This window comes from Nannobrachium achirus, assembly GCF_963921795.1.
Source record: "Nannobrachium achirus genome assembly, chromosome: 11".
In the NCBI taxonomy this organism is placed as follows: Eukaryota; Metazoa; Chordata; class Actinopteri; order Myctophiformes; family Myctophidae; genus Nannobrachium; species Nannobrachium achirus.
The window spans coordinates 50237022-50249083 of record NC_137820.1 but is presented as its reverse complement, the minus strand read 5'-3'; the positions used below and the strand labels follow the sequence as shown (position 1 = coordinate 50249083).

The 12062-nt window shown below is 42.2% G+C and overlaps 1 protein-coding gene across 1 annotated transcript; it reads right to left on the bottom strand.

The window, feature by feature from the left end:
- Window positions 1-6405: 6405 nt before the first annotated feature.
- Window positions 6406-7077, bottom strand: LOC308294413 (protein RER1-like; the record flags this gene model as incomplete). The annotated part of the gene is made up of 1 exon (XM_080737146.1): window positions 6406-7077. The coding sequence occupies one exon, from the start codon at window positions 7075-7077 to the stop codon at window positions 6406-6408; it is 672 nt and encodes a 223-aa protein (XP_080593272.1).
- Between the last annotated feature and the right edge of the window lie 4985 nt (window positions 7078-12062).

Below are 12062 nucleotides of genomic sequence, written 5' to 3'. Positions count from 1 at the left end.
CCAAGGTAAGCTATCGGTTGTGACTTTATTAAGCACTTTGTTTGTGAAATTTGAACGTTTGTGTAGTTTGTAGACGCGAACGGATTCGCGTCCGCAAACCGAGGTAAAGCGTCAACCAGGACGCTCGTACGTCAGATTATCAACCGAGACCCATTGTGCGTCGCGGACCAATATTTGAGTCGCAACTCGCGAGTGAATGAATACCTATTTTCTTTGTTTCCTACAAATGTTTTCCTTAATTATTTTGTTTCTTACATTTTGTTATGATTATTATTTCAAAAACCACCCCTCCCCCCGCCAAAGGAGGAATTGGTAACGTTCAAACTTCGAGCACTTGGTGAGAGTAGTGTTTGATGATTTTTGGTATGGCGTGACTAGGTATGATTTGATAAGGTTTTCAAAAACATCAGAAACGAGTTGGGCTCGCCCCCTAGTGGTCTGTTTGCAATGAATCAAATATTAGATAGGTGTAGGTCAGTAGGCTAATTGGGTGAAGCCCCAAATAATTGATAAAAGAGATTTTTCACTGGATTCTGTTTAATACTTTTGGCTTGGGTATGGGAGAGAAGACTGGAGGCAAAACTAACACAGGGCAAATGTAACACACTCAACCATTCTAACCAGAATTCTAAAACGGCTAGATCGCGATTCCTTGATTCTGATTGGCTGGTAAGTGGTTTCCCTTTAATTGCTGTGGTATATGTGAGACTATAACCCACACCTTTAATTAGATATCAAACCCAGGTACGTGCGTTATTTCTTTCCACAGTGTTGTGAAGCTAGACTAGAGAACTTGATTGCAAGTAACAGGTGTGTTGTTTCTGCAGCCTGGCTGAGAACTACTTTCTTGTAGCTGGGGACTACTTTCTTACAGAGCAGACCTTATAGTTAATTATTAGTGACATAGAACAGTGTTAATTGTAGTACATGTCTATGATTTTTCATGTCGCCATATTGTAACCCTTTTAGAAAAGCAATACCTGTATTTTACACAGGCTGAGAGCCAGGGTTGGAAACACTCGGCTGCGCCTCGTGTCTCCCTACGCCTCTCAGCCAGTGTAAAATACCAGGTAACCACTCGCCTCTTGTGGCTTATTGCTTCAACAAGCAAGAGGGAAGAGACTTCTGCTTATGTTCAGTAGGGTCCTCTCTCTGGCTATATGGAAGGGTAAAATGATCAGTTCATCTCAGTCAGCAGAAGTTTTCAACAATTAACAAAAGTAGATTTTGAGGTGTAAAAAGTGTGTGTGTGTGTGTGTGTGTGTGTGTGTGTGTGTGTGTGTGTGTGTGTGTGTGTGTGTGTGCGTGCGTGCGTGCGTGCGCGTGTGTGTGCCGTTCCAAAGTGGCATGTGCCGTTCCAAAGTGGCATGTGCCTTTCCAAAGTGGCATGCCGTTCCAAAGTGGTGTGTGCCGTTAATAGTAATTATGTTAACTTCATCAACCTTTCTGATGCTGCATGAATGACCTCGTCCTGTACCAGTCATAAAGGCTGTCAACCCCGAATGTCGCAGACTCGGGCGCCCTAGCTAAATCGTTAGAGCATGCCCTGAGCTACATCTGTGCAAAATGTTGCACTTTTAGACTGATTAGCACGAGAAAAAAAAACCTAAGGCCTCCGACTAACATGAATGCTCACCCATACATGCATCGTTTTCTGAGGCCATTTCTAGCCCAAGGAATGTTTTTTGTGCAAAACAAATGCCTGCAATGGATTCAGCATCATGACAAACCCATAGATAGACCCCTCAGATCCTACTTAAATACCCAGAAAAAAAAGTTTTTCTGGGTATTTTCTTCCTGTATAGAAAGTCAATGGGAGCCCAACTTGATTTGGCCGCTGTGGCGACCCCGAAGGTCGTCGGCGCTTTAAGACAAATTTGCACGAAATTTGCATTTGCTCCCCTTAAATCCCCACACTATCAGCCAGGTTTGGTAAATAATTTGAGGTCTAGGCCTGCATTTCTCTCTGCACTATTATTGAGGTTGCATAAAATGTCAAATTTTCTCAACTTGAGACATTTCATAGATTTGAGGGACTTTTACTCAAGTGAATTTGTAAACATTTCCACCCTTATTAAGTGAATTGAAAATGAAACTAATCAGTTTGATGGGGTGGGTATCTCGAAAACTAAAGAAAGCACTTTTTATCAGGTTGCTGGAAACAGCGACCTATCAATACACAGCCCGATTTCTAGCCCCAAAGGTGAGTTCAAAAATGTGTTAGTTTGTATTTGTCATGATCTGTGCCACACGATGGCACTTCCAGGGTCTCACCCCAGCCTTTTCCCCTCCTGTGAGTGTTGGCCTAAAGACTGCCTAGTTGGTCAGAGACTATATTCCTGTCTGTGACTGCTCTCTGTGTTGGTTCAATGTTTGAGTCAGGTTCCTTCTGTCTGAGTCTCAGAGTTTTCGCTCTGTGAGGTGTACCTTTGTTTGTATTGTTATTATTTAAGTAAAGCCTTCGTTAATCTGTCATCCGTGCATGGTTTCCTGCCTCTACTTTGAGTTGAGTTCTGCATTTGGGTCCATACACATCCGGGTTCCTGACAGTATTGGCCAGTGCGCTCGCTCTACCCAGTGCTGTATATTAGTCATCCTTTTTGGCTAGTCATCCTTCTCTGGCTAGTCATCAGCTAGTCACCGAATGGAAACGAATGCCGAAGCCGAACGGCGGCCATTTTCACCACTGTATTCTTTACCTTCTTAAACACTCTCAGAATTTACTTTTAAGATATTTTAGGGTAGTATTTAGTTGTTTGAACGTCATGTGTGTGGTCAGTTCACCATGACAGAGCCTATTTAACCGGCGGCTGGAAGTGATACTCATGTAGGCGGCTAAAGCAGCCTGATAGACGGATACATGCTTATCCCGGGACAATACACACCGGTGCTATGAATTCTGTCAAATAGGCTCTGTCATGATTAATTGACCACATTTATGGAGTTTAAACAACGAAATACTATCACAAAACAACTTACAGGTTAATTAAAAATCAAGTTTGAGGGCTCTTATGGGGTTGACATTTTTAGACGATGGACATTTTAATGGCGGACACTGTTTGATTCAGGTTGATTCGGGTTGAGTTGAGGTGGCGCATTGCATTGTGGAACATCACTATCCAACAAAGTGCTTGTTGTCTCTGTGACTGTGGCTGCACCATAGAGTTATAATAGGGCTGCACTCATAACACTGACACAGATGAGCGTGTGACGATCTGTGTGACTTTGAGTGTGGCGGTGGCCCGCTGTGGCGTGTGCATGCACTGCCCGAGCGGAGCGGAGGACATAGTTGAAACCGTCCACAGTCACTTTTGTATTATCCTCCTAATAATAGACGTTGTTTGAACTTATGTAGCTATAATAGACTGTACGTTGGTGTAATTTATTATTCTTTGTTATGCTAAAGAAAATGACAGGTGCAACCTGATATATAATGACTTTTGTCATTTCTAGTTGACTGTTTATCACTACAGTAGACAAAACCCAAAACATAAGGCCAGACAACTTCTGCTGATTCCTATAACTGACCACTAGGGGGAGACATTTTATATTATTTCATGTATTTTCCATGGTGTCTGCCTGTATCTTTCCTTCTAGCTCCTTCTCATTGTTGTTGTTTTTGTTGTTGTTATTGTTGTTGTTGTTGTTGTTCTTCTTCTTCTTCTCAAATAAGGTAGACAGTGATTGTGTGTGTGTGTGTGTGTGTGTGTGTGTGTGTGTGTGTGTGTGTGTGTGTGTGTGTGTGTGTGTGTGTGTGTGTGTGTGTGTGTGTGTGTGTGTGTGTGTGTGTGTGTGGCCTCCCAAGGTATAACGTGGGGTCCAAAAGGAGTTGTGGTGGTGACATGTGGGGTCAGTGGGTGACATGTGGGGTCCACAGCCCGGACCCCACAACTTTTGGGGTTAGTTTAAGGGTTAGGGTTAGGTTTAGGGTTAGGGTTAGGGGTTAGGCTTAGGGATAGAGGTTAGGGTAAGGCCACAGGACTTGCATAAAAATTAATGAAAGTCTATGTAATGTCCCCACAAGTGATGTAAGGGGAGTGTGTGTGTGTGTGTGTGTGTGTGTGTGTGTGTGTGTGTGTGTGTGTGTGTGTGTGTGTGTGTGTGTGTGTGTGTGTGTGTGTGTGTGTGTGTGTTCTTACATTTGTGACCTACTGAGGACCAGATGTCCTAACAAGTATAGTAGAATTGGAAAAAATCAAACCTCGGTTCGAAGTGAAGCGGTGGACAGATAAAACCTCCAATAGCACATGAAACCAAGTCATTTGATGAGACGATCAAATTGTACATGTTCCTCTCCATGCTGACTATAGCAAAGTTAATAATTATTTAGTATAAACCATGCTGTTACCTATAGGGTTGAATTGTCATGTGAAGCTTCACCAATCCAATGCAATAGGTGAGACCTATGCAATAAATGAGACCTATTGCATATTTGAAAAAGCCTATTCATTCTGGACTGATATTTTACACGTACGAGACAGGAAAAACCTGTTCATTCTGGCCTGGAGTGACCATATATGGACATAAGGTAACATACTTTGTGTTTTTGAAAAACCCTGTTCATTCTGGACTGAGATCACCATATATGGTAATTAAACGGACATTCTGTTTTTGAAAAAGCCTGTTCATTCTGGACTGAAATGACCATATATGGGCGTGATACACACAAAGCCATTCATTGGAAGCGGTTTTCACCGCTTCAAAAATAGGCAATGTGAGGACCGATAGCAGGTCCTAATAAGGATTAGGGTTAGGTTTAGGGTTAGGTTTAGGGTTAGGCAAGTGGGAATTTTGGCCTAATTTACTATAGGGCCAAGGCCATGGGGTCATATCAGAACAATAAAGGTTCACAGAAAATTCCATGGCAATCTAACCAGAAGTTTTCCAGATATCTTGTGGAAAAGTGGTGAATTACACAATTTATATTTTTTATGAGGTTGTTTTTGAGCCGTGCTAACCACTCCTACATCTGGCTTTGTGTGTAGTACTAGGGGATCCTATAGGTTACCCTTTTCCTCACCCGTCCAATCTCCAAACTGGATAAATCCATATGCAGCCTTATATATGCCTTGATATTATGATGTCACCCTTTTCCCCTGTGTGATTGGCTACGGTTACACACGGCCCATGGCCCCTGATTGGCTACGGGCATAAACACAGACGGACACCGACTATTTCTGGAATTTATAAAAAGATAGATAGATAGGCATCCGTAAGTCCGTCCGTAAATCCGTCCCGCAAAGCCTGGCATTGGCCAAGCTTAGGGGGAAATAATGAAATTAACTCATAAAAGGCACCGCTCACTTCACACTGGGTGTGATTCCTTTATGATGTCCCTCTCCCCTCCAGGTGTGGTTGTGGTTATAGAAACGTTTGAGGAAGGCATTATGCACATCCATGACCCACGTGCAAGTACCACAAAAGCGATCTGCTCGATCTGTTCCCATTGAAAAGCATTGGCAGAATCCGATCGCATATAATCAAAGTTCGATTGCACCCTAATTACTTGCGCCAGCAGAGAGCACAAGTACTGCATTCGGCTGCGTAGGTAGGTAGGTAGCTGTGTGTTTTTAAGCCCGTAGCCCAATCAGGGACCAGAATTTCTGACAACGTCATCATTAACAGCCAATGAGGGACCAGCATTCCTGGTGATGACACTGGTATCGCCAGTGGTGATGCCAGTGGTGAGCGCACCTCATGTAGCACAGAGGTTTTCAAACCTTTTATTTGAAGGACCCCATAACTCTGAGGCCTCGTGTTAAAGATGCGGTGCCATGCTTCTTTCCCCCCTAAAACATGATGATCAGGTATTGTGATTATAATACTATAGGAGGAAGATGCTTTTCAAAAACAGTGTACAGAAAGTGTTAAAATTGGGTTTGGTGACCCATCTGATGTTAATAGTCACACGGTCACACCCACAGTGTAGGGTGAATGGTAAAATGGGAGGGGATGAGTTTATGATGTCATTTAATCTGTGTTTTTCGACTGGGCCTTTTGAGGCTCAGGAAGTAACCAAAAATACACAGGGAAGACAAATCTGCACATTATAACCACTCCTGGGGGTCTATTAGAGTAACTCGTTTGGGGAACTGATAAGTGGAAGTGCCATTCAAGTGTAATTAAGTAAATACTACTACTACTTAATAAAAACAGAAGGAAAAGGAGTCAAAACTGGCACTCTGTCTCACCTTCTATTTAGCTCACTAGATGAAGATCCCATAACCATTATTTAAAAAATAAATCCAGACTAACTTGCTCCTTTCATTGCTAACACGGTCCAACCATGAATCTAAACACCCTTTTCTTTTGTCACTTGCCTTTTTGTTTTTTGATTCCAAATGTTAAGACAAGGCAGGGGAAGATGGAGATGCACTTAAACCCTATATGGATGTCCGGAGTCCCTCAGGGTTTTATACATGAGTATTTTCTGTTTTCGGAAGGTGCCACGTTGTGGGCGGACGAAGGGAAGAAGGTTAAACTACCAAAATGTTTCCCTGTGTCTTCCTTACCTTTATAAGTCCTCTTCCCTTGTGTGTATGGTAGGTATCTGTACTTGACCATATGCTTAATCTGCTGCTTCATGGTGACGCAGAAGATCATGGTGAAGTATAGTACAAGTACAGGCCAGAATACTGGCACATTGAAGACCTCAAAGAAAGTGAAAACCATGGCGACCATAATGGCTTTTGTTGTGGAAAGCCAGAATTTGAATTCGGGCAACTTTCTAATAAATGGGCGGAACTCCTCATTCTGCTTGGTGGGGAGGGAGGGGCCCTCATCATCATCATCATCTTCGTCAAGCAGTGCAGGATCCACTTTCGGTGATATGAAGGATATGAACTTGTTGAGTTGATAGATTGACAGAGCATATGTAACCAAAAACCAACGCTGTAACGAGATGACTCTGATCGAGTAGATGAGACCAAGGGTTAGCGTTGCAGTCCATCGCTGTCCAAAGAATGGTGCTGACTTATCTAGCCATGACTGATAGATCTGTCCAAGCTGTGTGAAGAAGGTACCAACTGCAGATGGCTTCCCATGGATGGATTCCTCAACACTGTCCATTTCTGTCATTCTCTCTATCTCTTGTCTGATGTGACTGCTGAGATGATCAGCTCTTCTTATTCTAGTCTTATCCTAGCTCAAATGCCTGGTTTGTCTTGGTCTCTAATCTCTTCCTTTGTTTTGTGATCTGTCCTGACACAAGGCCCACCTATACTGTGACTATAGGATAACTGATCTGACACCCAAGTACCCAAGTATTAAGACTACCAGTGGAAAGAACACAAAATACACCAGATATTGTCTTAGTGATACCTTTCTTGTCAGTGAGAAATTTGCCCTCACAATACGATGGTACAGGGATTTGGAAGTTTGTTGGGAAGGGGTATGCGTTTGGTCAGCTCTGTTGGTGCAGGCGCAGAAGACTGGTATAGGGTTAAACAGTACCTGGCTCATACCGTCCAATACTGCTGTGCAGTCCAGTTTTAAACTGAGCAGCCTTGACGTTTGCATCATCACTGTGATGTCACTATGATGTCATCAATTCATCCATCCATCTTCACCTGCTTCACCTGGTTGTTGTGAGTGCAACAGTTTCAGCAGAGAGCTCCAAACTTCTAGCCTGACTATCAGCTTGAATCTTCATTTCGTTTCACTCCTGAACATTATTTTTGAGCGGTACAAGCGCTCCCATGCTTGACAGAGTGTGTATATCTCTTTGTTTGTTTGTTTGTTTCTGGTGGAGGTGAATGGTACCCTGCCCCCCCCCCCCCCTCCCAGTTAGCTGTGGTGTTCCTCAAGGAAGCATACTAGGGCTTATATTGTTCCTATATGTAAACGACATTGCATCTGCTTGCGACTGCAACCTGTTCCTGTTCGCAGATGACTCGGCTCTCCTTGTCTCGGACAGGGAAAGCTTGCAGGTTGAAAAGACCCTTAGCTCTGAACTAAATAAGATGTGTACAAGTGTTGTGTAACACTTGTTTCTTTCAAAACTGTCTTGAAAGATCACAATGTAAACAGGTCCCCACCCAGGACTTTGTGGTGTTAGCTAATGCCTTACTGTACCATGTGCTGCTTACATTTCTGACTAATAAAGTATTCAATCAATCAATCAAAAACCAAAGCACATTGCTTGTATATATCGAGCATAATTGGCTATATAAATATTTTCTTATTTAGATTTTCATGTATCCATGTTTTGTGGTTCCATCCTGTTTGCCTACTGTACATGTCCAGGAAAATATTCCATTCTGTTCTTGGTTGACCAGGTTGAGTGACTGTAGTCCATGTAGGTTGAAATGCTTGCAGTCAGCCAGACCAGAGGTATTTCCCCCGAGGAATATTTTCCGACCAAGGTCTGGCTTTAAAAGACCCCTATCTCTGAATCCACATGTGCCCCTACTGGCCTGAGGGTGAACTCTTTTGTCTTTTCCCTTGTATAAACAAAACAAGGATATAGAGCAGTGACATCAGAAAACAACCTGACATGATTGATTGATTGATTGAAGTATTTATTAGTGTGCATAGCCTATATAGGGACAATAGGCAGAGCCTATTGTTTCATCAGGGTTGGAGGCTTGCTTAAATTAAAGTTCATAAGACATAAGTCTGAAGCGCTTCTGCTACATGGTGCTTAGTTGTGATGTCATGTCACTGACAAATCCTTAATCTAGGCTTGTCCCTTCCTTCTGAACCACCTTCTCTATAGAGAATGAACTCAAATTCAACTCACATTTAGGCCTATTTGTATAGCCATCAATTATGGTCTCAAAGGGCTTTACAGGCCCAAATACAAGTGGTAGATCAGTAAGATCTTATACCACACCAGTGCTGGCTAGACCTCATGGCTACCTATTGTTTGCAGAATCCAATTTAATGACCTGAATCATTACACGGGCTGGCCCCACTTTTCGGAATTAATGTGTTCAATTCAAAATGTTCAAAACTTAACCTCACAAAAAGCAGAAGCGAAACATGACATGGCATGTGGCTCTGCTTTGGCTTTAAGGTTCATAGGGTTAAAAGATAAAATATAAAATAAAAATAAGGCATGCCTTCCTAAACGTTGATGTCCTCACTATAAGACAAACAACTGTCAGTGTCTGTGTGTTCGCGCACACGTACGTGTGTGTGTGTGTGTGTGTGTGTGTGTGTGTGTGTGTGTGTGTGTGTGTGTGTGTGTGTGTGTGTGTGTGTGTGTGTGTGCGTGCGCGCGCACGGGAGCGAGCGTGTGCACGCGTGTGTGCTATGTTTGTGAGCGAGTGTGTGTGGTGTTGTTGTTAATAATAGTGTTTATTTCTATGCTTCTCATTTTATTTCTTCTATTCTTTACATAATGTAAAACACTGTGAAATGCCTTTGTTTATGAAATGCCGGTATGCTATAAAAACAAACAAGTCATATGCCTCTCTTTCCCCACTGTAATGGTTGGTCTTGAGTAGAAATTCACTCAAAATGAAAGATATCACAATGCCAAACTGTTATTAGATGTGACATTAGAGAATGGAGCTGCAGCTGATCCCATTTTTGGGATACGCTGATGCCAGTTTTGTTAGGCATAACTAAAACCCTGCTGTCATCTCCATTAATGAGACCCACTGCAAACTCAGATCAGAGAGATGGTCATGTGAACAGCATGTTATCTTTAGCCAATCAGGAGATGGCAAACAGAGCCCTGTGGTGTCCTTGGTTGGTCCAACAGAGCTTCACCTCGTGACTATAACCTCTGTTAAGATCTCACCAAAGAACATGGCTAATGGTCACATAGCGATGGCAGTTAGATAGTGTTTTAATGAGATATCAGTCCTTTTGATGCTAATCCTCAGTGCGGAGCAGAGAACAGTCCTGTCATCTCAATTGTCGTGGTACATTGGAAGTCTTTAATAAGGGCAATGGGCACATTGGTCAGTCCACTTCCACTTGGTGTTTTGTCTTTGATTAGACCAGTCAGTGGCAGTGCTCTTCAAACGGTGGCTTGGGAACCAAAAGTGCCTCATGAAATGTTCCAACAGGATAGCAGTAAAGGCTAAAACAACAGAGGAATGTATCACTTTTGTGTTAGATCCTGACTTCGTACATAGGCATGACTAAATGCTCATAGCAGTTGGAAGTGATCAAACAAAAGAAAAAAATAGAACTGGAACACAAGACATTTTAAGTCGATAAATCATCATTGTGGAGTTCTCGTTCCTGATTGGATAAAATTGTTATCCCAACATGAAAATTTGTTTTATGTTTACTAAAGAGTCGGGGACTCTATAGCAATGATTATTGAAATGTAGAGCCTCTAACCTTTTAACAAACCAAAACATATCACTTTTTACACACCATTTAAATGAACACAGGTCCATTAGGAGTCAGTAGAAATGCTGAGATTGTGATAATTCATTCCTTTTCTCCTTGACCTGCTGTTGGCCATCCAGCACGTGGGAACACATGCCCAGGAGGCTTGGATTCCACTTCACAATAGATTCTGTCTTTGAGGTCACCTGGAGGAGGAAGACTTGTTCTTGCCATGTCTAATAAAGATCATCAAATCATGTACAGTAGGCCTATACGTGCATGCATGCATGCATGCAGTATATCAGTGGTTCCCAAACTTTAGCTCAAGACCCAAAAGAGAAATTAGATGTTTGCCGGGACCCACACTAGCTAGAGATCTGCTATTTTCAGTGCTTCTTAAACAGATTGTTTTTTATGAAATCCTTTTGAATTGTTTTTAATTGATGAAATGTAGTGTGTTTAAAGATTTTTTTAATGTAAAAAAGGGATATTTACTCACAATCCATAAAAATTGTTCCGCAACCCAAACATGGGTTTGGGAAACAATGGATTAGATGGCCGCCATGGCCAGAAGGAAAACGGTTTACTCTGGTTTTACATGATGTGTGGCTTCAGAAGAAGTGATACTGATTTGGTTCTCCTGAGTTCTGCTGGCAGGCAGACGAGGCCATTATGAAAATGTAAGATGGAAACCTCACAGACCGCTCACAGTTGCGGCAGCAAAGCGTGATATACTTTAAGCCGCGTTTTGACCACTTGTTACAAGATTACAGGACGAAAATAGAATCTTGTGCTGCCGATCAAATCAAGTTATACATTACACATCAGGGTACATGATGTACAATATACCACTTTGTAACATATCTCAAAATCAATAAACCAGCTAGTTTGAATTTGTCCTGTCTGTGATGGCATCAGGTGGATGCCTATTCTGTGAATGAAATTAAGAAACTGAACAAACACTATAAGCATATACATTTTTGCAGACATATATGCAAATGGCAATAAACCACTCTGTTCCCATTGAAAAGCATTGGCAGAATCTGCCCTCATAGGTAGCATTACATTTTGGTGTGACGTGCCCTATAATTGCAATTAAAGATGAAAAGAGGCTTTGACTATCAGTGCTGGAGAGTGAGACCAAACAGCTCAGATATATAAAAGAATGCTTGAAATGCCCCTTAAAATAGAGCTCTTTGGCTTACGCCCACTCTTTTTCTGACAGCAACCACGTCAACTGACCTGCTGTTGGATCTCTGCTCAAGAGACGCCCACATATGAACCTTTGAGTGCTCTGTCTACAATATGCTGCTGCTAACCCCTGACCTGCAGATTTCATGCAAACTACTGTCATGGAGATTTCTCACAGATCTAGGAAAAGAGGCCCACACATCTGCCATGCTCCATCACTACATGGAATCAGGGAACAAAGACGTAGCCTATTCAGACAGTTATTGGGGTGGTTCAGTTAAGTGTTGCACCAACAAACTTGCATCTTAAAGGAGTGGTACACCCAAAAAATTGCTTATTTTTTATCAATTACTTATCCCATGAAAGGAATTCATGGAGATTTTTTTTCTCGCATTCTTAAGCCAATAATTTGATGACTGGCAGTGGCGGAGTCTCCTATATTAACTGATGACCTGGTCATAGATTATTGGCTTAGGAATGCGACAAAAACCTCGCCACGAATTCATGCATGGCTTCATGGTGTATCTGAACTTAAATAAGTATTTTTTGGGGTGACAATGTTGTTGTTACAGTATAAACTC